Source organism: Podarcis tiliguerta (genome assembly GCF_965153285.1).
Source record: "Podarcis tiliguerta genome assembly, chromosome: 10".
NCBI lineage: Eukaryota > Metazoa > Chordata > Lepidosauria > Squamata > Lacertidae > Podarcis > Podarcis tiliguerta.
The window spans coordinates 68,388,906-68,416,694 of record NC_139543.1 but is presented as its reverse complement, the minus strand read 5'-3'; the positions used below and the strand labels follow the sequence as shown (position 1 = coordinate 68,416,694).

Below are 27,789 nucleotides of genomic sequence, written 5' to 3'. Positions count from 1 at the left end.
AGACAGATTATAAAATTTCCCCATTCCTTGTTAAAATTTTGACCTTCCTGATTCTTCCCGTCATTTCAGCCATTTTGGCATAATCCATCAATTTAACATGCCATTCTTCTTTGGTAGTGAATTTATCTTCTGTCCGTCTCTGGGCCAATAACATCTGCACAGCTCTGGTCACAGATGTGGCACTTCAGACCTCCCACACTTGACCCTTTCTTTAGACCACGCCTCTCACCAGCTCTGCTCCACAGCCACCTCCAGTGTTTTTGCCTGGTGAGGATGTGTCTCTCTGGATTGCAGCAATGCCACCAGGTTGCCTAGATGCGGGGGTTCAGAGGGTGTGTGTGTGTGCGTGTTACAGAACCCCCTGGCCTTTGTGCAGTCAAAATGTAGTCCACTTCACAAAGATGATGAAGAAGAGGAGTTTGGATTTGATATCCCGCTTTATCACTACCCTAAGGAGTCTCAACCTAGCAGTTCGAAAGCACCCCCGGGTGCAAATAGATAAATAGGGACCGCTTACTAGCGGGAAGGTAAACGGCGTTCTGTGTGCTGCGCTGGCTCGCCAGATGCAGCTTGTCACACTGGCCACATGACTTGGAAGTGTCTGCGGACAGCGCTGGCCCCCGGCCTCTTAAGCGAGATGGGCGCACAACCCCAGAGTCGGTCACGACTGGCCCGTACGGGCAGGGGTACCTTTACCTTTTTAAGGAGTCTCAAAGCGGCTAACACTCTCCTTTCCCTTCCTCCCCCACAACAAACACTCTGTGAGGTGAGTGGGGCTGAGAGACTTCAGAGAAGTGTGACTGGCCCAAGGTCACCCAGCAGCTGCATGTGGAGGAGCGGGGAAGCGAACCAGGTTCACCAGTCCACCGCTCTTAACCACTACACCACACTGGCTCTCTCAGCGAGCACTGCTGTCTTCCTAAGAATAGGGACCACATCTTAGCCAGGGAAGACACAATCTGAGCTGGTAAGAGACAAGGGAGATAGGACTGGCCACACAGCCAAGGTGATGGGGACTACTTTCTATGGGAGAGGTGGTGCCACCTGCCTTGTGGGAACTGGAAGCTGTGCAGAGTCCTTGCCAGGATTGCAGGAAGGTATATCAGAAACTGAAAGTCAACACAGACAAGACTGAGACACTCCCATTGAGTGGTTCCCCCTCACTAGATGAGTGGGATGTGTTTTGTTCTGGATAGGGTCACACTACCCATCCCTCCAAGAGACGTTGCACGATTTGGCGGGCGCTCTTGGATCCAACGTTGACATTGGAGGCCACATGGCACTTAGCACCTTCTATAAACTTTGACCGGTGACCCAGGTTGACCTTATCTGGACATGGGCAGATCTGCTTCAGCTGTCACTCTGTGAGGTGAGTGGGGCTGAGAGACTTCAGAGAAGTGCGACTGGCCCAAGGTCACCCAGCAGCTGCATGTGGAGGAGCGGGGAAGCGAACCCGGTTCACCAGATTACGAGTCTACCGCTCTTAACCACTACACCACACTGACTCCCAAGATAAGAGTTGCATCAATTGCTTTTCCCTCTGGTGCTGTACATGACAGAAAGGTGGCCCCTGGAATGTTATCCACAAGGAAATGTGGGAGAGAATCTTCTCTGCAAGCCAAAGGTCCCAACTTTGGTCTCCAGAATCTCCAGGTAAGTCCAGGAGAGACTTTGGAGAGCTACTGTCTGTCGCTGCAGTTAACGCTGAGCTAGATGAAGCAATGGTCTGGCTTAGAATCATAGAATCATAGAATCATAGAGTTGGAAGAGACCACAAGGGCCATCGAGTCCAACCCCCTGCCAAGCAGGAAACACCATCAGAGCACTCCTGACATATGGTTGTCAAGCCTCTGCTTAAAGACCTCCAAAGAAGGAGACTCCACCACACTCCTTGGCAGCAAATTCCACTGTCAAACAGCTCTTACTGTCAGGAAGTTCTTCCTAATGTTTAGGTGGAATCTTCTTTCTTGTAGTTTGGATCCATTGCTCCGTGTCCGCTTCTCTGGAGCAGCAGAAAACAACCTTTCTCTCTCCTCTATGTGACATCCTTTTATATATTTGAACATGGCTATCATATCACCCCTTAACCTCCTCTTCTCCAGGCTAAACATGCCCAGCTCCCTTAGCCGTTCCTCATAAGGCATCGTTTCCAGGCCTTTGACCATTTTGGTTGCCCTCCTCTGGACATGTTCCAGTTTGTCAGTGTCCTTCTTGAACTGTGGTGCCCAGAACTGGACACAGTACTCCAGGTGAGGTCTGACCAGAGCAGAATACAGTGGCACTATTACTTCCCTTGCTCTAGATGCTATACTCCTATTGATGCAGCCCAGAATTGCATTGGCTTTTTTAGCTGCCGTGTCACACTGTTGGCTCATGTCAGGTTTGTGGTCAAGACTCCTAGATCCTTTTCACATGTACTGCTCTCAAGCCAGGTGTCACCCATCTTGTATTTGTGCCTCTCATTTTTTTTGCCCAAGTGCAATACTTTACATTTCTCCCTGGTAAAATTGATCTTGTTTGTTTTTGCCCACTTATCTAATCTCTCAAGGTCGTTTTGAAGTGTGATCCTGTCCTCTGGGGTATTAGCCACCCCTCCCAGTTTGGTGTCATCTGCAAATTTGATCAGGATGCCTTTGAGTCCATCATCCATGTCGTTGATAAAGATGTTGAATTGGGCTTGGTGGAGGCGACTTGTGCAAATTATTTAGACCAGGGTTCCTCAAGCTCGGCCCTCCAGATGTTTTGAGACTACAATTCCCATCATCCCTGACCACTGGTCCTGCTAGCTAGGGATCATGGGAGTTGTAGGCCAAAAACATCTGGAGGGCCAAGCCTGATTTAGACAGGCCGATGAATAAACGAGTCCTTGCTTAACTTCTTTCTCCAGCTTAATAAGTTCTTGTTCCCCTAGAGTATTTCTTGGCTCTATAAATAGAGAAGTCTATCCATCTCAAAGGGGGAGGCTCGGTGTTCAGAGATGTTGACACCACCCCTGGCAGGTGGAAGCCTCCTGAGGGGGAAGGAGATGAATGACTGAACCAAGCAGGGCTGCGGTGGGCTGGCTGATTAAGTTGGGAAATCCTGGAGAAGATGGATGGGCTGCTCTTGAAAGGACGACTTTCCCATTTAGTACAAGTGAACCCCAGTGACTCTCGGTGTAATTATGAAGAGAGAGAGAGATGTTGCACAAACAGAGCGATTGAGAAATGTGGTGTGCTCAGAACAGTCAGCAAGGAAACAGGAAGAAGATTGAACTTCTGGAGAAGGCTATCAACAGCTAATAACCTTGGTGGGTATGACTTCCCTCCCCTGTCAGAAGCAGTGTACTTCTGGTCATGTTGTGCGGATGCCTGATGATCGTCTTCCAAAACAACTGCTCTATTCCAAACTTAAAAATGGAAAGCGTAATGCTGGTGGTCAACAAAAGAGGTTCAAAGACTGTCTCAAGGCAAATCTTAAAAAATGTAGTATAAACACTGACAACTGGGAAACACTGGCCTGCGAGCGCTCCAGTTGGAGAACAGCCTTTACCAAAGGTGTCATGGGCTTTGAAGATGCTCAAACTCAATGCAATGAGGAAGTATAGGACATCAAATGGCTCTCCCTTCTTCTAAAAGGTAATGGTAAAGTGACCCCTGACCATTAGGTCCAGTCGTGACTGACTCTGGGGTTGCGGTGCTCATCTCGCTTTACTGGCCGAGGGAGCCGGCGTGCATGTGGCCAGCATGACTAAGCCGCTTCTGGTGAACCAGAGCAGCGCACGGAAACACCGTTTACCTTCCTGCCGGAGCGGTGCCTATTTATCTACTTGCACTTTGACATGCTTTCAAACTGCTAGGTTGGCAGGAGCTGGGACCAAGCAACAGGAGCTCATCCCGTTGCGGGGATTCGAACCGCCGACCTTCTGATCGGCAAGTCCTACCATGAGTAGCGTTCCTCTAATGGGAGGCTAGGAAGACTTAATAGTAGGTGGTAACTCTTTATCGTGACCGGGGATTAGAAGCGTGGGTGTTAATCTCCCTCTCTTCTTCACATGCTTTTTGCTCCTGTATGGAAGAAAGGGGTGGGGCTTCCAGCACAGCAAGGGTTAAAGCTGCTATCGCAAAACAAAGGCCAAAGGAGGCAAAAACCCAAAGGAAATCTTCTTTGGAAATGTTGGCATTTGCCTTGCAAAAAAAGGGATAACCATATTTGAGCATCAGAATATAACATTGTTAACCACGACTGATGTCGGAGGACTAAATAACCTTTCGCAACATGATTTCAGCAGCACTGACCTTTTCTCCTTTCTGCCCCGAAATTCCCTTGGGCCCGTCTGTGCCAGATTCTCCGCGCTCACCCTAGGCAAAGCCAAAAGATCGCTGTAACCATTATGGAATAAACCCATGCAAGCGAACGGATAAACAGGGAATGTGGGGCAGGACACTGCGGAAAGTTCCGTTTTTAAAAAGGGTGCATTGAAATCCTTAAAAGTTGTTCCTTCTATGGAAAAACACATCCAGAAGCGGGTGATGTGAAGAACAGAAGTACCGTATTTTTTGCTCTATAAGACTCACTTTTTCCCTCCTAAAAAGTAAGGGGAAATGTGTGTGCGTCTTATGGAGCGAATGCAGGCTGCACAGCTATCCCAGAAGCCAGAACAGCAAGAGGGATTGCTGCTTTCACTGCGCAGTGATCCCTCTTGCTGTTCTGGCTTCTGAGATTCAGAATATTTTTTTCTTGTTTTCCTCCTCAAAAAACTAGGTGTGTCTTGTGTTCTGGTGCGTCTTATAGAGCGAAAAATACGGTAATTGGGGGGGGGGGTGCTTAACCCTTGCCCACCCACCGCTTTTCTTCTGTGGCTCCCTGCTGCAAAATGATTTCTCCTTGCAAAATGACTTGTTTCCCTTCACAAACATGCGCCTGGAATTCTGCTAAGTCATGGGTCGGCAAACTAAGGCCCGGGGACCGGATACGGCCCAATTGCCTTCTGGATCCGGCCCACTGTCAGTCTGGGAATCACCGCGTGGATCGGCGTGGGGATTCTGATTGTTCGGGCTGCGCCATTTCCCCCCCTCTACACACACACCACGACGACGGCGCCTCCTCCCGCCCTCCCTCCTCCTGGCTTCTCCCTGCCCTGCCTAGAGGAGGAAGGGGGCTGGGCTTTGTTGAGCCACAGTTGGCTGAGCGCCATTTTAAGCAGTCCCTCTCCGGAGCCAGCCCTTTCGCGCCGCTCATCGTCCCTCTGCCGCCATCGAGAGCACCTGCCGCTTGCAAAACACTGGTAATAATAATAAAATTTATTTATACCCGGCCCTCCCCAGCCAGAGCCGGGCTCAGGGCGGCTAACAACAGTAAAATTACAGTAAAAACATAATAGGAAAAAAACCCAAATTTAAAATACAGCTTAAAATGCAATTTAAAATATAGCCTCATCAAAACCGTAAGGGGAGTGAAACATAAGGGTCAGACTGAGTCCAAACCAAAGGCCAGGCGGAACAGCTCCGTCTTGCAAGCTCTGCGGAAATATGTCACGTCCCGCAGGGCCCTGGTCTCTTGTGACAGAGCATTCCACCATGTGGGGGGCCAGTACGGAAAAGGCCCTGGCCCTAGTTGAGACCAATCTAACCACTTTGAGACTTGGGACCTCCAAAGTGTTGTCATTTGTGGACCTTAAGGTCCTCCATTGGGCATACCAGGAGAGGTTGTCCTGTCGGTACGTGGGTCCTAGGCCGCATAGGGCTTTAAAGGTCAAAACCAGCACCTTAAACCTGACCCAGTACTCCATCGGGAGTCAGTGCAGTTGGTAAAGCACTGGATGAATGTGATCCCACGGCAAGAACCCCGTAAGGAGCCTTGCTGTGGCATTCTGCACCCACTGGAGTTTCTGGGTCAGCTTCAAGGGCAGCCCCGTGTAGAGCGAGTTACAATAATCAAGCCTGGAGGTGACCATCGCATGGATCACTGTGGCCAGATCAGGGCGAGAAAGGGCGAGTAAGCAGCCCCCGGGGCTTGTCCGGTGCTGTGGGGATGGGAGGAGAGAGTCAGTGGGGGGGGGGATTCCCTCCCCAAATATAGTCCGGCCCCCCACAAGGTGTGATGGACAGTGGACCGGCCCCCTGCGGAAAAAGTTTGCTGACCCCTGTGCTAAGTGAATGGGTGCAGTAGTAGTGGAACAGAAGCGGGTTGGGAAAGGGTTAAGCATGCCTCCCCCAAGACACTTCTCTGCTTCCAAATGCCCTTTCCCAAAGCTGCTTCTCTCTAAGAGAACCAGCAGTCAACACACACCTACACCTACGGGACCGCCTCTCCTGGTATGTCCCACGGAGGGCCTTAAGGTCCACAAATAACAACACTTTGGAGGTCCTAAGTCACAAGGTGGTTAGATTGGGCTCAACCAGGGCTAGGGCCTTTTCAGTACTGGCCCCGACTTGGTGGAACGCTCTGTCCCAAGAGACTAGGGCCCTGTGGGACTTGACATCTTTCCGCAGGGCCTGCAAGACAGAGCTGTTCCGCCTGGCCTTTGGCCAAGGCACAGTCTGACCCCCTCCTTCTGTAAACCTCATAGAACTCTAGCCCAATGGTTGCCATTAATTTGACTCTGAATTGATTTTAGAATGAATTGATTTTAGAATGTATTTCAATTAATTGATTGTGATTTTATGTAAACTGTGTTATTTTTACTGTCGTTAGCCGCTCTGAGCCCGGCTTTGCCTGGGGAGGGCAGGATATAAATAAAATTTTATTATTATTATAGTCCACCGGGTAGCAGAGAATTATTACTATTATTTCTGAAAAAAGCTTTGCACCTCACCTTGGGTCCCAGAAGCCCATCTGCACCTGAGGTCCCTGGACTCCCAACGCCACCAATTTCCCCCTGTGCATGGAACGAGACACAGAGGAATTAGCCAGTCCTTTTTGCACACCGGTGCAAGTGGTTTTTTGGGGGGGAGCAGTGGCGTAGCGTGGGTTGTCAGCACCCGGGGCAAGGCAAGTAATTTGCGCCCCCTAACCCGTGAGCCAGGTAGGGGCAGAGAGCTGCGAGTGCGAGCCCCCCCCGATGTTGCGCCCAGTGCGGCCGGCCCCCCCTGCACCCCCCACGCTACGCCACTGGTGATTTATGAGGGCTGCGAGTTCGAGACTCACATCGGGCAAAAGATTCCTGCCTTGCAGGGCGGGTTAGACTCGATGACCCTGGTGGGTCTCTTCCAACCTTACCATTCAGTGATTCTATCCATTCTCCCACCACCCAAACCAAGAAGCCCCCAAACACACCGTGGGCGTAGCCAGGATTTATGTTAAAGGGGGGGCAGGTATCCAGTTTATTAGGGGGTGGGCAAGACACCCACCTGCCCATATCCCCCCTCTGGCACTGCCTAGCAGATTCGGAAGGAAAAGTCTCAACAGAAGTTTGTTGAAACAGCAGTTGTTTCAAATTACTTTCTCTTGACCCCAAAACAAACGACTTTTAGTTAAATATTTTATTTACTTGATTTGGGCGGAGGAGCAGTGGCGTAGCGTGGGTTGTCAGCACCCGGGGCAAGACAAGTAATTTGCGCCCCCTAACCCAGGGCAAGGCAAGTAATTTGCGCGCCCCCCCCCGCTGCACTGTCCCTCCCCCAGATAGTCCCTCGCTCTCTCTCCGCACCGCACGCCTGGCACCCTCCCCTCCACAGTGGGCGGCGACCCGGCGGCTCGGATCGGATTCGCACAGCCAGCACTGCAGTGAGAGAGAGTGAGTGAGCCAGGTAGGGACAGAGAGCTGCGAGTGCGAGCGCGCCCCTCCCCAGATGTTGCGCCCGGTGCGGCCGGCCCCCCCTGCACCCCCACGCTACGCAACTGGGGGGGAGGGACTCTGTGTCTTCTAAATGTTTTGGCTCTTTATTATGTCACAAAATAGTGCTCCAACTTCTGAGGTCACCAGGACTCTTCATCAGGCTAGATTTTAAACAGAGCAAATTGGGGTGGGGGTGGGAGGTGCTGGCTGACAGTGAAGCCACGGGATGAGGTCTGTAATATTTAAGAGAACTTAATTAAAAAATCCCCCCCCCCCCCAAGCAGCACATATTTGGATATCTATTGGGGGAAGTGGACTGCTTATATTACTGTATATGTTTAAATTAGGATTGATGGTTTATTCTTGTGATCTGATGCTCTTTCTTTCATTTTGGTTGTATTTGCAAAGAAGATGGACTGTGGGAGGAAGATGCAGATATTCAAGGTCTGTTAAGTATAATTGGTTTAATTGACACAAAAATGAAACATGACTACAGGTATATTGCTAAAAGTTTAACATGTGGATTTTCCATAAGGCTATACTAAAGGCAAGCAGTGCACTCTGAGCTCTTGCTGAGCTGATAATTAACTAACTGGTTGTTGTTCTCTTGTCGCTAATGTGTGAGTGTTGTAACCTTAGATCATGCGATGAAGGTATTGGGTTGCAAATCACCATGTTGAGGGGAGCTGCTTTTGTGTCCTGTCCTGAGCCTGTGCTGGACAGTACAAGACACTGGGTGGCTATTTTGGATTGTTTGATGTTTCTGTTGTATTTTGAAGAGTTCTGCTAGTAAAATTTGAATAATATCTTTATGGGTCTGGACAAGGCTTCCTTTCCAAAAGGAGTCAGTTTTCACGCATCCAGTCATGTCAAACTGCACAATATTAATATCTGCAACAGGGCCAACCCAAGACATTTCCCTAAAACCAACAACTTCAAATTAAACAACTAGCAATGTGCCGCCTTTTCATGAAAACACAAAATCTGCTGCCTGAGGCAGCCACTGCACTCTGCCTAAAGACAGGGGCGGCCTTTTAGGCATTACGATAGGGCCATACTAAGTTCTTTGCAGGTTTCAAGTGAAACCTAGGACTGCTGGGAAGAAAAAAAAAACATACAATGGTGGACCCTCCATTTAAATACATATATAGATTTTATTTTTTTTTATTTTTACCTTGATTCCATCTGCTCCTGGAGGTCCTGTCCTTCCTGGCAACCCACGTAAACCCTGAGGACAAATTGTGACCAGGCAATGAAGATGTACAATGAGAACAGACCCTCACCATGAGGGATCTCAATCCAGTTATTATCTCTCAGTTTAACCGACCTCGTGTGATGGCCTGGGATTCGGACTAGGATGCTGAACCTGAGGGATCCCAGCCTGCACAGGATTCCCTGCCTCCAGAACCAGCTGAGCTGGGGCATGAGCCTGAAGGGTCCTCACCTGTGCTCTGGCTCCTGAGGGGATGGAGGACCCATTGCCTGCAGGTGCTCCACTCTCAGCCCTGTCAGAGGAAGCTGAGGTTGCCTCTGGGTCCAGTAACCCTCCAGCCTCTCCTGAGCTGCAGAGGCTCAGGGCAGAGAGGCGGAGGGAACTAAGTTCCCGCAGGAGGAGTGCTTGCCTCCAGGCCAGGAGAGGCGAGTCATCAGAGGATCGGGGCCGCCCTATGCCTCGGGGCAGATAAAAGCCGGCCAGCCCCAGTCCCAAGTTGCGGGAGCAACATTGTTGGTTGCTAGTTCCTGCCTGAACCCTGTCCTGCTTTCCTGCCTGAGCCCTGACCCGCCCTGGCTCCCTGCTTGCAAGCCTGTTCCTGACTTCACCCGACTCCCTGCCCTGCACCCAGCTTCAGCTACTACGGACTGCCTCCATATTACACCTTTGACCATGGACCGGACCTGGACTTTGCCTCTCGGGTAACCCACGGGACCAGCACACCTTGCAGGATTGTTGTGAGCGTAAAATGGCAGCGGGGGGGGGGGGCGACCAATTATGTCTGCCCTCCCTTCCGTGCAGAAATAGAAGTCTAAAGTTTTATGGGATGGTTGATATTTTGTGATTATTTTGTTTACTACTTAACAGATGTTTTGATGTTCATTTTATTGTTTTCTTGAGGTTATTGTGCCCTGCCCTGGGTTCCTAGGGTGAATGACAGGTAAGAAATGCACCTACTGCACAGAAAGGTGAAGAAATAAAACAGCCAAGGGCATGTTGTGAAGATGGAGAAGAGGAATAAACAATGAGTTGATTATGGGGGGGGGAGTGAGAAGTCAGCCCCCCTCAGTTGCAAGCAGGGCAGGGCATGGTGGTAAGTGCCGCAAAACTCCCGTTTTCCCCTAAATGTGTTCACACTGTACCTTCGAACCTTTCCGTCCAATGTCACCCGATAGACCAGGATCGCCTTCTCCCCCCTGAATGGAGAGAATAAATATCAATCAATCTTTATTACGGTCCAGAGACCCAACAAATCGTTACAAAGCAATGCACAATTCAGACAGCCTACCGCAAAATTTCTACAATCTCTGCTGCAGGTACCCAACTGTGTCCCCAACTCCATACTGCTGTTAGAAGTTGGTGAATGCCCAACTAAAGCATGGTGTTCTGCCCTAAAACATTGGCTCAGGATTTCAGTGTTTGATCTAGGGAACAGTTTCTACCAACCAATGAGGAGTTTGTCAGCAAATGGCAGAAAACCATGGCCAGAAAAGCCACCTTTATTGGTTTGTCACCCCCCCCCCCAACTTTATTACCTGGGTTTAGAAGGCGCCCTAAAGACGTTAAAGCACAGATTATGGGATAATACGCACAGTGACATGCGATCTCGATCACACGCAGTCTGTAGTCTGCTGGCAGTAGGAGTACAGTGGTACCTCGCAAGACGAATGCCTTGCAAGACGAAAGAGTTTTTTGTTTTTTGAGTTGCTTCGCAAGACGAATTTCCCTATGGGCTTGCTTCGCAAGACGAAAACGTCTTGCGCCTTTTTCTTAAAACTGTCAATGCATTCCTATGGGAAACCGTCAATGCATTTCCTATGGGAAACCGTGCTTCGCAAGACGAAAAATTCACAAGACGAAAAAACTCGCAGAACGAATTAATTTCGTCTTGCGAGGCACCACTGTACAATAAGGGCATGTCTTTAAGTTAACACCTTACATTAAAAACCTGGCGGTACCAAATTATCGAAGGTTATTCACCAAAGCCAGACTAAATGTCTTTCCTTCTGCAGTGTCGGATGGCAGGTTGAGAGGAGTTCCCTACCAGGACAGACTTTGCTCGTGTGCTCAAGAATAAATATAGGCTGTAAACCACAAAGAAGAAGAGTTTGGATTTGATATCCCGCTTTGTCACTACCCTAAGGAGTCTCAAAGCGGTTAACAATCTCCTTTCCCTTCCTCCCCCACAACAAACACTCTGTGAGGCGAGTGGGACTGAGAGACTTCAAAGAAGTGTGACTGGCCCAAGGTCACCCAGCAGCTGCATGTGGAGGAGTGGAGACGTGAACCCAGTTCCCCAGATTACGAGTCCACCACTCTTAACCACTACACCACACTGGCTCAAGTTTGCAGGGCAAATTCTCAAAATGCAGTGCTCCTAATGGAATCGCGCTCAGCTTCAGAAACAGCTGTTGACCCCTGCAAATTACCAACTTCTTCATTCTTGTGTACAGTAATGACTTTCTCTTAATGCCAGAATGCTAGGATAGGGCACAACACAAACACATCCCTGGATTCAGTAACTGTAGATCTGCATCGCCTAGATGGGTAGCATGGCACCCAAACATGCATCCGCCGGCCAATTTCTTGCTCACAGAATGACCCTGGAGGTTTGCTGCGAGAAATAGCCAGGAGACAGTGAGGCAAATTGCCTCTTCCGGGGGGGGGGGGTGAGTGAGTGGGGAAGACCTTGCCATTTCTCATTTGCCTGGGCCAGCCAGCACAAATATTTTTATTTCTTTTATAATTCCTTTAACAAAAATATATATACCGCTTGATTGTAATGAAGCTGCCAAGCGGTTTACAAAACAACAACAAGCAAGGCATTAAAACGATCAATAAAAGACTGAAAAACAGGCGTTCATTCAAAAGACAATTAAAAGCATCAGCTGGGGAAAAAAGGCACATGCTTTGATCTCAGCTTTGGGATAGGCTTGCCGAAATTAAAATGTTTTAAGCAGGTGCCATAAAAAAACACAAGCTGGAGTTGCTGTCCTACTAAAAGACTGGCTTCTTACAACTGTGGAAAATAGTCTTGTCTGACACCCATAAGAGTGCCGGTTCTGCAGATTGAAGCCATGGGGGTAAGGTGATCTTGAAACACACACATTTCAAGCTCTCCATTATCCAGTCGCATAGGGACGCGGGTGGCGCTATGGCTTGCCAATCAGAAGGTCGGCGGTTCGACTCCCCGCAACTGAGTGAGCTCCCGTTGCTCTGTCCCAGCTCCTGCCAACCTAGCAGTTCTAAAGCACACCTGTGCAAGTAGATAAATAGGTACTGTTGTGGCAGGAAGGTAAACAGTGTTTCTGTGCACTCTGGTTTCTGTCACGGTGTTCTGTTGTGCCAGAAGCGGTTTAGTCATGCTGGCCACATGACCCGGAAAGCTGTCTCTGGACAAACGCCGGCTCCCTCGGCCTGAATGCGAGATGAGCGCCGCAGCCCCATAGTCGCCTTTGACTGGACTTAACTGTCCAGGGGTCCTTTACCCCTTACCTTTCACCTATCCAGTCACATGAACAGCAGGGGATGTTAAGAAGGAAGGGGAAATCCATGTAAAAATGCTCACCGGTTCCCCTTTCTGGCCCTGCAGGCCTCTGTCTCCTTTTGCCCCTTTCATACCATTCTTCCCATCGAGCCCAGCGGTTCCCTGAAATGAAATAATACACAGTTGCTTCCTGCTGTGTGCCTGGGGGAGCGAGAAAATTATAAATGGCTCTAGATAGACGAGAGTTTCTCAGCATTCCGTTCCCATGTCTGAACGTTCCATTCCAGACCCCCAACATTCTAAAAGCGAGCAGGTTGCACAGCTCAGGATGGGACCAGGGATGATATAAGGTTTATTTACCCATATATACAACCCGAGCCTGCAATGGAGGGTTTCACAACTTCAACACCCCCCAAAAGGTCTTGTTTCTCCCATTTTTTCTTGGAAACAGAAATCAGCTGAGGCTCTCTCCAGCTTGCTGCTTTTACCAGAGTGCAACCTTTAGCCTCCAAGTCACATGCTGGCCAACTCTCAACTCTGGCTTTTGTTCTCACTTTCTCAGAGCTGGAGGAGGGGCCCCACCCATTTGCCATCTGGCTTTCTTAATGGGCTGTTACCTTTCCTTTGTTTTCTTAATGGCTCATCTCCCAGGCGATCTACCTCATTCAGAAACTGGCCTGGCTAATATTTTAACATTTGCCTTGGTTAAATCCTAACTCCCTGCTGGACCCAGGAATTTAAGGGAGTCTAGGGAGCGGGATGGCGCTGTGGGTAAAAGCCTCAGCGCCTAGGGCTTGCTGATCAAAAGGTCGGCGGTTCGAATCCCTGCGGAGGGGTGCGCTCCCGTTGTTCGGTCCCAGCGCCTGCCAACCTAGCAGTTCGAAAGCACCCCGGGGGCAAGTAGATAAATAGGGACCGCTTACTAGCGGGAAGGTAAACGGCGTTTCCGTGTGCGGCTCTGGCTCGCCAGAGCAGCGATGTCACGCTGGTCACGTGACCTGGAAGTGTCTCCGGACAGCGCTGGCCCCCGGCCTCTTTGAGTGAGATGGGCGCACAACCCTAGAGTCTGGCAAGACTGGCCCGTACGGGCAGGGGTACCTTTACCTTTTTAGGGAGCCATAAACGCATAACAATATGTCTTAAATTCCCAGTTGCAAAGTGCTCTCTTTCTCTCATACATATACAAAACCAGGCGAGCCGCAGAAGATAATAGATAGGGGGGTGGGGGAGAAACGTAGCGCTGAAATTTGATGGGGCAATGGAGTGGTTAGCAACAGACGTCTCTTTGATAGCTCATCTCCCTTCTTTGGTATTAAAAATTCTATTACATCTGGCTTTGTATCTGCTAGAGAGGTAATGATTGAAAAGGGTTTCGCAGAGAATGAAAGATGCTTCCTGTACGTGAGTCGTCTCCCCGAGATGGATTGCCCTGTGAATCAACAACACTTAATGGCTCACATCAATTTTCAGCCATTTGTTGGATGAGAAATATATATTCAGTGCGTTCTGTTTTTTAATATTATTATTTTTTATATATATAAAAAAGCAGAACCATGTAACATCTTTTTTTATTCAAATACTGCATCAAAGGAGAGTTCCAGTGAGTCATCCTCTGCAATTTGAGGCAAAGCTGGCAAAAGCCACTTGTAGGAACTGGAGCCTGTTGTCTTTGTCCATGGGGTTTTCTTGGCAGGGATACTGGAGTGGCTTGCCGGTTCCTGGTCCAGAAAGTGAAAGCTGGACCATAAAGAAGGCTGATCGCCGAAGAATGGATGCTTTTGAATTCTGGTGCTGGAGGAGACTCTTGAGAGTCCCATGGACTGCAAGAAGATCAAACCCATCCATTCTGAAGGAAATCAGCCCCGAGTGCTCACTGGAAGAACAGATCCTGAAGCTGAGGCTCCAAGACTTTGGCCTCTGTCTCTGGTTTCCATGTTGGAATACATAGATGGTCTAGAAATTGTTAGCAGAGATCATCATACATTTTACATTTAAGGGCCATGTGAGCTAGAGTTTCCACCAGGTGGGCATCGCATGGGCAGATCCTATCTCCTTCTGCCAAACCCGCAAACCTACCCCAAAGGAGGTTAGAAGGATTAGAATTGAACCTAGCCAGCAAAAAGGCCCTTCTTTCTTCCGGATTAAACAAAAATTGTAAATAATTAAGATTAAATTCCTGTGCCCAAGAGAGTCGAAAATAAAGAGGGGAGCATGTTTTTCCCCGCAGCTGAGATTAATTCCTGGTGATCTATATCCCACAGCCTAGTTTTTAACATGGTCTTAGCGACTGGGAAAGCCACAGCGCCCAGGAGATCCTCTGAAAGCCTGAGTTGGGAAGCCATGTGGCTGAGCTGCCTGGGGGTAAATGGGAGTCATAGTCCAAATCCTCGGTGTGTGGAGAGGCTCCTCTTTAGCATAGCGGGGGGGGGGGGGGCGCACGGAAAACATGCTTAATACTAACCCATTCTCCCCCTCCCCTGCAATACTTCACTGCCTGTTCCTGCTTCATTTATCACTTAGCATTTTCTATTTCAAGCACTTGATCAATAATTCCTGTTTTATAATGACGGTTATAGAAGCTTTTAATATCGTGCTTTTGTTTGCTCTCGGAAGATCTGCAAAGTAAATGTCGGCGAATCGATGGAAGCAGCTGTTCCCTGGACCCTGGCATGGGGGTGTATCTCTGGTTACTTTCCTGCTACGACAAAACATCTTTTCCTTTGCTCTCCTTTCTATCATTTCCCGAAGCTGCTAGCCTCATTAGTGGTGACTTGTGCAGAGTGGGAGTGGTAGGGCGGCAGGTTCTGTGGGCACCACAGTTCAAGAAGGACACTGACAAACTGGAACGTGTCCAGAGCAGGGCAACCAAAATGGTCAAAGGCCTGGAAACGATGCCTTATGAGGAACGGCTAAGGGAGCTGGGCATGTTTAGCCTGGAGAAGAGGAGGTTAAGGGGTGATATTATAGCCATGTTCAAATATACAAAAGGATGTCACATAGAGGAGGGAGAAAGGTTGTTTTCTGCTGCTCCAGAGAAGCGGACACGGAGCAATGGATCCAAACTACAAGAAAGAAGATTCCACCTAAACATTAGGAAGAACTTCCTGACAGTAAGAGCTGTTCGACAGTGGAATTTGCTGCCAAGGAGTGTGGTGGAGTCTCCTTCTTTGGAGGTCTTTAAGCAGAGGCTTGACAACCATATGTCAGGAGTGCTCTGATGGTGTTTCCTGCTTGGCAGGGGGTTGGACTCGATGACCCTTGTGGTCTCTTCCAACTCTATGATTCTATGATTCTAGGAGGGGAGACTGCCAGAAGGTGGCGCCGGACCCAATGGCAGGTAGTGGGCAGCCCAGCAGGGGCTGGCTGGGGGCAGACTGGAGCTGGTGGGGCGTTGCTTCGTTTATCCTAATGAACGAGCCTCCCCTGCTGTAAACACAATTCAGTTGGCATCTGTGTGTCTGAAGAAGCAATGGAGTGCACCTCCAAGGGTGAAACCAAGCTGCTGCTCCAACAGCGTCGAAGTGACCTCCCTGGGGTGCAAGCCTGGGGGTCCTGGGCTGCCCAGATGACAAGACCCTCTTCTTGGCCTCTCTGATGTGGTCCAAAGGAAAGCGGAACAAGACTTTTGGCACCGGTTTGACTGCAGGAGTTGCCGGAAGGAGGCATACAAGGCACCATCCAACTGCCTTGGGGACTCCAAATTTGTGTAGGGTTTACTCCTCAGCCTTTTCTTCTCCTGAAGAAGGCAGCAGAGGTTGAGGACCAGAGCTTTCCTTCTCCAAGACGGGCTACTTCCCCAAGTTGACAAGCCTCATCTACCCCTCTGCAGCTGTGTAGAGCAGGCATAGGCAAACTCGGCCCTCCAGATGTTTTGAGACTACAATTCCCATCTTCCCTGACCACTGGTCCTGTTAGCTAGGGATGATGGGAGTTGTAGTCCCAAAACATCTGGAGGGCTGAGTTTGCCCATGCCTGGTGTAGAGGCTTCATAATTCAGTAAGCTTCCTTGGACTGAGGCAAACCAACAGTCCATCTAGACACCAATGTTGTTGACACCAACTGCAGCAGCAGGATTCTCTCCCAGCCCACCTGGAACTGCTGGCGACTGAACAGAGACCTTCTGTGTGAAAACATCTCCAGCTCAACCAGGCATGGCCAAACTTGGCCCTCCCGCCATTTTGGGACTACAATTCCTATCATCTCTGACCACTGGTCCTGTTAGCTAGGGATGATGGGAGTTGTAGACCCCAAAACACATGTAAGCACATTTACACGACCGGTTCCACCTGGAGCACTTGCAAGTTTTGTGCATAGACCGGGTATCCAGTTACTCCCATAATAGCCAAAGGTGCCTTGCAAAACTCTGCTGTTTCAGAGAAGCTTTGTAGATGCAGCTGCCATTTTTTAATTCTAGAGTCTTATTGGTTTTAATCTTCTTCGGTTGCATGGCTTTATTTTTTAAAAAGTCTTAAGTTCATCATGGCAAGAGAGCAGCTGCAGTCTGAAACAGACAGTGGGCACCGTGTTGCAGTGGCATAGCGTGGGTTGTCAGCACCCGGGGCAAGGCAAGTAATTTGCCCCCCCCCCCCCGCTGCACTGTCCCTCCCCCAGATAGTCCCTCGCTCTCTCTCCGCACCGCACCGCACGCCTGGCACCCTCCCCTCCACAGTGGGCGGCGACCCGGCGGCTCGGATCGGATTCGCACAGCCAGCACTGCAGTGAGAGAGAGTGAGTGAGCCAGGTAGGGGTAGAGAGCTGCGAGCGCGAGCGCGCCCCCTCAGATGTTGCGCCCGGTGCGGCCGGCCCCCCCTGCACCCCCCACGCTACGCCACTGCCGTGTTGGCTTCTGCCATGCTTGTCTGTTCCAAGGTGTGCTCCAGTTACTGTTGTTTAGTCCCATAAACACGTAAAATGATATCAACAACAACAACAACAACAACAACAACAACAACAACAACAACAAGAACTACAGCATGTTCGACGAGTGCTGCATGGTGCGTTTCGCTCTGTCTACAACCTCTTGGTCCCACTGCTGGAGACAGGACACTGGGTTTAGGCAGGCCATTCATTCAATCCAGTCAAAGTGGAAAAACCCCACAGAGGGGCATTCTGACTTACAGCAAATCCCGGCAATCCTGGTTCTCCCAGCTCACCCTGCCAGGGAAGCAAAGACAAAAATCAACACTTGGAAATGGCCCTGAGCACATTAGACAGCTGCTCACCTGAGGGATTTTGATGAAAGCTCCTAGACTATTCCTAAACTCTTGCTAATTAGACTGCAGGTAGCATTTTCTTACTCCCAGGCAAGGAGGTATGGACTGTTATTTTCATTTTCTCTCGTTTTCTAATCTTAAATTCACTTCTCCCCATTTCAAAATCAATTTGCAGTTTTTTTAAAAAAAGTCTTTATTAATATACATCAGCAAGTTAATGCGAATTTCTTCTAAAATGCACATTTTTGTATGCCGTTTCCCCGACGCACCCATTTTTGCAAGCGATTTCCCCCAAATACTATACATTACGTTCACTAATATTTTTATACACTTTCCCTTGATATGCATTTCTGCACACATCATTTGGATGGAATATTGCGCTGCCAAATATGTAGAAGCATGCATTTCAAAAGACAGCTGTGTTTCAGTTCACGTAGTGTGTCAGAAAGTGTCAATCCGGTAGGTTTGCAGATTGATCCAAATTTCTTTCCCATCCCTTCTCATCTCACAGGAGCAACCTAGACTGGGCAAATATTTCAACCCCTTCACAGCAAAACCTTCCTTTTAAAGGACACATTGGAGCAGGATTTTCCTTCGGTGCTTTTGGCCAATCAGGCATGAATCCCCAGGATTATTGGCGCTTGCCCCAGCCAATGGGGACATGAGCTTTGCAGCTGGCCCACCCTCCCCAGGGTCCCCCCCATGACTGAAAGCAAACAGGGCAGGAAAGGAGCCAGATATTTATTAGGTTGGAGGTTTTCCCAGTTAGATGGACTCTTATCAGATTGTTGGCGCATTAACCATTAAGATGGATGCAGGTACTCGGAAAATAAGAGCAGGGGTGGTACAGCAATTTGGGGAGCAGTTTTAATTTATATTAATTCGATTTATCCTAATTTGTGTTCCCTATGTGGCGCTGTGGGTTAAACCACAGAGCCTAGGACTTGCCGATCGGAAGATTGGCGGTTCGAATCCCCCTGACAGGGTGAGTTCGGTCCCTGCTCCTGCCAACCTAGCAGTTCGAAAGCATGTCAAAGTGCAAGTAGATAAATAGGTACAGCTCTGGCGGGAAGGTAAATGGCATTTCTGTGTGCTGCTCTGGTTCGCCAGAAGCGGCTTAGTCATGCTGGCCACATGACCCGGAAGCTGTACGCTGGCTCCCTCGGCCAATAAAGTGAGATGAGTGCCGCAACCCCAGAGTCGGTCACGACTGGACCTAATGGTCAGGGGTCCCTTTACCTTTTATCTATGTTCTGTAGGCAATTTGGCACCAAGTTGCATCCTAAAAAAAGGGATGGGAGGTAGCGGTCCTCAACCTGTGAGTCCCCGGATGTTGTTGGACTACAACTCCCATCATCCCTGAGCTCTGGCCTTGCCAGCTAGGGGTGATGGGAGTTGTAGTTCAACAACAGGTTGAGAAAGGCTGGATTAAGAGATGGTTCTTCATCACACACATAATTATTTGGAAGCTGGGTTATCGCACCGAAAGAGAACATTTGCCTGTGACATTCATTCCCTGTGTTCCTTTGGTCAAGCCATACAAGATATCTGGAGGAACCGTTTGATGTGAGGCTGTTGCTTAGTTGGCACAGAGGTTAATTCACCCCAACCCCAGGCTACATGTGTGAACACGTGAGCCATTCGGACTGACCTTCTGCCCCACTGGGCCTCTTGTGCCAAACAGACCCATGATTCCTTTCGCCCCGGCTTCTCCTTTCACTCCCTGAAATGAGAAAAAATACACTGAATGATCACGTAGAGAAAGATACATTGCAATATTCTTTTCACCCAGGCTAGTGCCCAAAGTTATTAATTTATAAAATTATTTTCCATCATTTTTGTTGTGTACTGAAGTTCTCACCCTGGGCCAGCAGGGGGATACTGTAGATAGTTATGCAAATAAGGGATCGAAAGTGACGTTCAGTGATTGGATAGTTTTAGAAAGTTGCTACAGTAACGTTGTACTGGAGCTCTATATTAGCAGGCTGACTGAGCCTAATGAACGTTCAGGTCTGTTCTGGCCTGTGAATAAACAAGAGCTGTTTGAAGAATCGCCATGTCGTCTGATATGTTCACCCACAACTTAACAATTTTGATTTGGGTGTCCAAAGTTGCAGGTTCAGTGAGGATGAGGGAGGACTTTTAAGCAAACTGTGTGGAAATCAAGTGTTTATCTGGTTTTGGATTGGTTTTTTTTCCCAAGTCAGAAATTGTTCAGCAACAGGTCATGAGGTTGCTTATGAATGCTCCATGGAAATGTGCAGTCCATGAGCTATTGACACACAGGGCACAATTTAGGGAAACCCAGAAGATGTTTTATGTAGTAAAATGGATATTGGCAAGAATGATAGTCAATTGCAATCTTCTACCACAACCACTGAGTTTTAAAGACAGAGAGAGTTGTTACAGTTAAGGAAATCAACAAAATCAAAGGAACCTTTTCTCCTGCTGGTCCATCTTCTCCTTTCTCGCCCTTGTCACCATCAAATCCTGGAGGGCCTCTTTCACCCTAAACAGCAACAGAGACAAAACTCTTTTTTCCAAATAAAAAGTCTTTATATGTATTAATGATACAGTGGTGCCTCGCAAGACGAAAAGAATCCGTTCCGTGAGTCTCTTCGTCTAGCGGTTTTTTCGTCTTGCGAAGCAAGCCCATTAGCGGATTAGCGGATTAGCGCTATTAGCGGTTTAGCGGCTATTAGCGGCTATTAAAGGCTTAAGGGATTAGCGGATTAGCTGCTAAAAGGCTATTAGCAGCTTAGTGCCTTAGAAAAAGGGGGTGGGGAGCGAAAAAAACACCCCAGGAATCGCAAGACATTTTCGTCTTGCGAAGCAAGCCCATCGAGAAATTCGTCCTGCGAAGCACCTCCAAAACGGAAAACCCTTTCGTCTAGTGGGTTTCCCGTCTTGCGAGGCATTCGTCTTGCGGGGCACCACTGTATATATATATATGAGCTCCATTAGGATGACCATGGTTATGATGGCCATGGTTACGTCTGCATTCCATAGCCTCTCCTGTCTTGCTGACTTCTCCTAATTCATATCCTCTGGGGCTGCTCAACCTGGTAGGCTAAACCATGGCTTCACAATATCTTAGGGTCTTAACCAGGGTCAGGACAGTAAATCACAGTTGGAAATAACCATGGTTGAGCACCATATCTACATCAAATGAAGGTAGACAGTTATCTGTGAGCCACTTGGATCCAGATTTGGTTTTAGTTGGGAGTCGTTATGGAACATTGTGTGGACAGGAGGAGTCCCCTAAACCCTGGGCAGACCCCGTGTGGAATAACGACTCAAGACAAGGTGCTATGGGATTAAAACTGGCCACAAGAGCTGTTTGAAGAATCGCTGTGTCGTCTGATATGTTCACCCACAACTTAACACGGGGGGCTCCCCACACCAATCTCTGTGAGCGATGGAGAAAGCAAACTCCTATCGGAAAGCAAGGAAAAAGCCCAACTTACGGGATCACCTTTGTTGCCTTTGTAGCCTTGAGGTCCAAATGTCGTCATGGGGTCTCCCTATGATTCAAGCACAGAAAACAGAAATGGCTTTGCGTGATGAGTTCCCCTTGAGTCAGAGCTGAAACTGAAGTTGGATTAAAAAAGAAAGAAAGCTGGACAACCAGAAAGGAAGGAAATAAGCAGCTATCTTATATTTAAAAGACATTCGAAGGCAGCCCTGTTTAGGAAAGTTTTTAATATTTAATGCTGTATTGTTTTTAACACTCAATTGGGAGCCGCCCAGAGCGGCTGGGGAAACTCAGCCAGATGGGCGGGGTATAAATAATAAATTATTATTACTATTATAATAAATATTGTACCGCTATTCCTTGTGGACAAATATGCCAGTTTCTATTTCTCCTGTTTCCTCAGCCTTTTTCCAGTTTTCCCTTTTTCCATTCTGTTTTTCAAAAGTCCTCGTGAAAACTCACCATCATTTAAATACCTGTGTCTTCCAACACACACGCACTGCTGTACGGAGGTTAGTTGTGATTCCTGCATTGCACGGGGGTTGGGCTCCCAGCTCTACAGTTCCATGATTCTAGGTTTGGCTAATATGCACATTTTTGCAATTTCCCCTAATATCGTGCATTTTTTAATGATTTTTTTTAAAAAAAGATATTTATTAAAGTTTTCAATATATTACAAAAATTAGAAAGAATAAAGAAGAATAAAAAGAAAAAGAAAATACAGAATGGAAACAGTTAAAAACAAATCAGTCTTTCCATATCTTATCTTTCATTTACTTGTTTCCCTGACCTCCTCACACCTCCCTTTCTTGTATTCCAGTTCAGTTGGTTAATTCAGCAAATCCTTTCCCTCTTTAATTTTATCTTACTCTTTTATCTTAATATATTATAACTTTAAATTATCACCTGTTAACAATCCATTTTTACATATTCCTTAACATTGCTGCTAAAAAATCCCACTTAGCTTCAATCCAGCATCATTCTAACATTCATTAATTTTACAATGTTTCTGTAAATAGTCTTTAAATTTCTTCCAATCTTCTTTTTAATGTTATTGCCACAATCCCCCCCCCCCCGACTGCACACACTTCCCCCTAATATATCAATTTTTGTATACATTGTTTGGGAAACTGCATCACAAAATTCAGAGCACTGTGAATTGACAGGATCATTGCTTTCCAGTTCATGTTTTGTTTCGGGAAAGGAAAATGGAGCGTCAAAATGGAAGCGCAATCAATTTTTCCCTGCCTCACTATCCAGGAAACATTCTTGCTTTACGTGGCTCCATAGAAGGGACTGGCAAATGATGTTTAATTGGTCTTGAAGCAGGCAAGGTTAGAATGGAGGAAGTCCAAATGTGGAATAGAAAAGGAAAAGGTTAGTAAATGCTGCCATGGCAAATTGTCAACTTAATCACATCTCCTGTGCTGTTTAATTCACCCACTTCCGCCTAATGTTCTATTCACACTTTCTTCAGAGAGGGCATTACACATTCCTTTATGACTGGGAAACAGCATCTCCTCCAGCGAGGGAGAATCAGAAATTCATTTGTTGCAATGGCAGACAAGCTGTTTTGCAAACCCATTTCTTCATAGACAAATGGCAGACTGTCTTGCCAGAGTGGTGCATGCTCTAGTTGGAGGACAGGGGGCGGGCAGGTGTGGAGGACTCCCTGGTCCTGAATGGGGTAAATGTGCCCCTGAAAGACCAGGTGCGCAGCCTGGGAGTCATTCTGGACTCACAGCTGCCCATGGAGGCACAGGTCAATTCTGTGTGCAGGGCAGCTGTCTACCAGCTCCATCTGGTATGCAGAATGAGACCCTACCTGCCTGCAGACTGTCTGGCCAGAGTGGTGCATGCTCTGGTTATCTCCCGCTTGGACTACTGCAATGTGCTCTATGTGGGGCTACCTTTGAAGGTGACCTGGAAACTACAACTAATCCAGAATGCGGCAGCAAGACTGGTGACTGGGAGCGGCCGCCACGACCACATAACACCGTTCTTGAAAGACTTCCCAGTATGTTTCTGAGCACAATTTAAAGTGTTGGTGCTGACCTTGAAAGCCCTAAACGGCCTTGGTCCAGTATATCTGAAGGAGCGTCTCCACCCCCATCGTTCTTCCTGGACTTTGACGTCCAGCGCCGAGGGCCTTCTGGCGGTTCCCTCGCTGCAAGAAGCCAAGTTACAGGGAACCAGGCAGAGGGCCTTCTCGGTAGTGGCACTCGCCCTGTGAAAAGCCCTCCCAGCAGATGTCAAAGAGAAAAACAACTACCAGCCTTTTAGAAGACATCTGAAGGCAGCCCTGTTTAGGGAAGCTTTTAATGTTTAATAGACAGTTGTATTTTAATATTCTGTTGGAAGCTGCCCAGAGTGGCTGGGGAAACCTAGCCAGATGGGCGAGATATGAATAATAATAATAATAATAATAATAATAATAATAATAATAATAAACTCAGGCACAGGCAAACCTGACCCTCCAGATGTTTTGGAACTACAACTCCCATCACCTCTAGCTAACAAGACCAGTGGTCAGGGATGAGGGGAATTGTAGTCTCAAAAACATCTGGAGGGCCGAGTTTGCCTATGCCTGATTTAGCTGTTATTCCTGCATAGCTGAAACTAGAAGCTTCCTTCTAAGCAGGGCCATCTTAAGCATATCCGGTGCCGTGGTGCAAAGATCCCTCAGGCCCTCAGCCCCACATTTCCCAGAGTTGTCGACCTTTTTCCAAATCTCTGAGGGGATCACTCTCCTCCAGCGGAGGCTTGGGAAGGAAGCTGCATGCCAGCCAGCCATATGGTTGACGGGGCACAGCTGGCGGGCGTTCAGGGAAAGGGGAGGCCACCGGCAAAGCCGCGCAGCTCGGCCACTCCCTGGGGCGCCCCTGAGAGGCCGGCGCCCGGGACAACGAACCACTAAGACCAATGGGAAAGACGGCTCTGCTTCCAACTTCACCCCACCTTCCCTTTCATTTCCTTGCCCACATCTTCATCCAGGTGAAGTCACTGTTCAGGTATGAATCCAAGAAGAAGAAGAAGAAGAGTTTGGATTTGATATCCCGCCTTTCACTCCCTTTAAGGAGTCTCAAAGCGGCTCACATTCTCCTTTCCCTTCCTCCCCCACAACAAACACTCTGTGAGGTGAGTGGGGCTGAGAGACTTCAAGGAAGTGTGACTGGCCCAAGGTCACCCAGCAGCTGCAAGTGGAGGAGCGGAGACGCGAACCCGGTTCCCCAGATTACGAGACTACCGCTCTTAACCACTACACCACACTGGCGAGATGCCCAGTGATGGGAAGATGAGGATCTCGCCCCCCGTCTCAAAAAAAGAGCAAGTTGTTTTGGTCAATTCAACCTACCCCATTACCCTGCAGTGTTAATAATAATAATAATAATAATAATAATAATAGTAATAATAATTATTATTTTTATTTATACCCCGCCCTCCCCAGACAAGGCCGGGCTCAGGGCGGCTAACAAGCAATAATAAAAACAAGTTGAATGAGTACAATTTAAAAACAAGATTAAAATACAACATTAAAATATTAAAATGCAGTCTCATCACAGGAGAAAGAAAAAAGAAAAAAGAAAGAGGGTAAAGGAATCAGTTTGGCTCCAAGCCAAAGGCCAGGTGGAACAACTCTGTCTTACAGGCCCTGCGGAAAGAAATCAGATCCTGAAGGGCCCTGGTCTCATGAGGCAGAGCGTTCCACCAGGCAGGAGCCAATGCTAAAAAGGCCCTGGCTCTGGTTGAAGCTAATCTAACTTCCTTAGGGCCTGGGACCCCTAGGGTGTTGCTATTTTTGGACCTTGAGGCTCTCTGTGGGGCATACCGGGAGAGGCAGTCCCGTAGGTACGAGGGTCCTAGGCCGTGAAGGGCTTTAAAGGTCAAAACCAGCACCTTAAATCTGACCCTGTACTCCACCGGGAGCCAGTGCAGCTGGAAAAGCACTGGGTGAATATGCTCCCATGGCAGAGACCCCATGAGGAGCCTCGCTGCAGCATTCTGCACCCACTGGAGTTTCTGGGACAGCTTCAAGGGCAGCCCCGCATAGAGCGAATTACAGTAGTCAAGCCTGGAGGTGACTGTGTTGACCTCTTTAAACATTGCTTACCCTTTCTCCTTTGGCCCCAGGAAATCCAACATCGCCCTAAGAAGGAGGAGTGTAAATGAAAACAAAGGAATACCTCATTAATACTGTCACATTGCCAAATCCGTTGGCATTTCTTAAAGAGAGAGTCCACCGTTGTCATACCATGGAAGCACAGTGGCCAGTGACGGGGGAATGTCCACAGACAAACATGAATGACTTTCCTTTGCTTCAGTGAAGAAGAAGAAGAGTTTGGATTTGATATCCCGCTTTATCACTACCCGAAGGAGTCTCAAAGAGGCTTTTTTCCCTTCCTCCCCCACAACAAACACTCTGTGAGGTGAGTGGGGCTGAGAGACTTCAGAGAAGTGTGACTGGCCCAAGGTCACCCAGCAGTTGCATGTGGAGGAGCGGGGACGCGAACCCGGTTCACCAGATTACGAGTCCACCGCTCTTAACCACTACACCACACTGGCTCTCTCAGTGAGCACTGCTGTCTTCCCAAGAATAGGGACCACATCTTAGCCAGGGAAGACACAATCTGAGCTGGGAAGAGACAAGGGAGATAGGACTGGCCACATAGCCAAGGTGATGGGGACTACTTTCTACGGGATAGGTGGTGCCACCTGCCTTGTGGGAACTGGAAGCTGTGCAGAGTCCTTCCCAGGATTGCAGGAAGGTATATAAGAAACTGAAAGTCAACACAGACAAGACTGAGACACTCCCATTGAGTGGTTTCCCCTCACTAGATGAGTGGGATGCGTTTTGTTCTGGATAGGGTCACACTACCCATCCCTCCAAGAGAAGTTGCACGATTTGGGGGGCGCTCTTGGATCCAACGTTGACATTGGAGGCCACATGGCACTTAGCACCTTCTGTAAACTTTGACCGGTGTCCCAGGTTGACCTTATCTGGACATGGGTAGCTCTGCTCCAGTTCTGTATACTATGATAATCTCTAGGCTGGATTAATGCAATGCATTGTACTTGGGGCGGGTGTAGAAGATTGGGGGCTGCAGTTGCATAACATGAAAGACAGGAAGCTTTGAACATGTACCGTATTTTTCGCTCTATAACACGCACCCGACCATAACACGCACGTAGTTTTTAGAGGAGGAGAATCCGTAGGCATGCCACCCGTAGACATTCCCTCCATAACATGCACAGACATTTCCCCTTACTTTTTAGGAGGAAAAAAGTGAGTGTTATGGTGCAAAAAATACGGTAAATCCAGTTCTGACCTGATTCCCTTGGCTGCATAGTAGCTTCTGGGATCAATTGAAACTGCAGTTTTTGACCTTTAAAGCCCTATATACAGCTTGGGACCTGTGCTGGGCCTGGGGGTTAACCCGAGCAACACAGTCCAGGTCCGGTCTCGAATCCAAGGATTCCACGAGGAGTCAGTCCGACAGGGCCAAGGCAGGAAACCAGGCTAGGTCAGGTCTCAGGCAGGTTCCAGCAAGCAGCAATGTTGCTCCCGCAACCTGGGGCGGGGTCTGGCAGCCTTTTATCTCTGATGGGGTAACAGCCGGTCCTGATCCCCTGGTGACTCACCTCCCTGTCTCGTCCGAAGGCAAGCACTCCTCCTGCAAGTACTCATGTCTCTCCTTCTCTCAGACCTGAGTCTCTGCTCTTGGGAGATGTTGGTGGGTAACTAGACCCAGAGGCCACCTCAGCTTCCCCTGACCCAACTGGTAGTAGAGCAGCTGTAAGTGATGGCCTAGCTGAAGGCAAAGAGATAATCCCCACATCTGGAGCCAGGGCAGAATCAGGCCCCTGACTGGGCCCAGCTGGTGCTTATTGCAGGGGAACCTGTGCAGACTGGGGCTCTTCAGAATCAGGCCCAGACTTGGTTCAGATGCTGCCTGAGGCAGAGGATCCGGTGCAGACCAAGACTCCTCTGGTTCCGAGTCTGAGCCCGAGTCCCAGGCCATCACAGAACCCCAATGCTTAAAGGACTACTTCTTCCCTTTTGGACCTGTGTGGACACTATGATAATCATATGAGGCCCTTCACCCGCGTCTCACCTCTGAAAAGTGGAGCACAGATAGCGAGGAATCAGTTAGTGGGTATCTCTCTGTAGCAGACCCCAACTTTGAAACCCTCTTCGCCCAGAGAAGCAGGGCCCCCAAATGCATGCTTGGGTTAAACATGGGTACCAGGTCTGGAAATATTGAGGATGCTCAACATATATATTCAACATTTGGCTACTTACCTTCTCCCCTTTTGGCCCTGAAAGTCCATTCTGTCCCTGTAAACATGCAGGGAAGAGATCATTACAAAAGCAAGAATTCCCACGAGTGAGCTCTCTCAAAAGTGTCTGAGATAGAAGTAGATCACGGCTGCAAGCGGAATCCGTCTTTGCTACATCAGCGTAGGAATGTGAGGAATGCCCAAGTGGAATTCCACCAAGGTATCCATTATCATAGTGATGGGACTTTAGTTTGAGGTACTTATTATCTGGACCTTCAGCACATAGGACAGCTCCATAGGGGGAACAGACGTTGCTCCAACAAGGGCGAAAGCTTAGCAGAACATGAAGACTTGTGCTATAGC

At 48.5% G+C, this 27,789-nt stretch overlaps 1 protein-coding gene across 1 annotated transcript in view; it reads right to left on the bottom strand.

Moving 5' to 3' along the window:
* Window positions 1-27,789, bottom strand: part of LOC310659032 (uncharacterized protein) — a 131,338-nt gene that overhangs the window by 32,160 nt on the left and 71,389 nt on the right. Inside the window, exons 27-37 of the mRNA XM_083401897.1 lie at window positions 27,449-27,484; window positions 25,259-25,294; window positions 21,140-21,196; window positions 20,110-20,181; window positions 19,324-19,395; window positions 17,578-17,613; window positions 12,541-12,621; window positions 10,115-10,168; window positions 8,934-8,987; window positions 6,797-6,859; window positions 4,278-4,340 (exon numbers count right to left, since the gene is read on the bottom strand). Coding sequence (XP_083258023.1) covers window positions 4,278-4,340; window positions 6,797-6,859; window positions 8,934-8,987; window positions 10,115-10,168; window positions 12,541-12,621; window positions 17,578-17,613; window positions 19,324-19,395; window positions 20,110-20,181; window positions 21,140-21,196; window positions 25,259-25,294; window positions 27,449-27,484 — 624 coding nt within the window. The remainder of the gene's footprint in view (window positions 1-4,277; window positions 4,341-6,796; window positions 6,860-8,933; window positions 8,988-10,114; window positions 10,169-12,540; window positions 12,622-17,577; window positions 17,614-19,323; window positions 19,396-20,109; window positions 20,182-21,139; window positions 21,197-25,258; window positions 25,295-27,448; window positions 27,485-27,789) is intronic.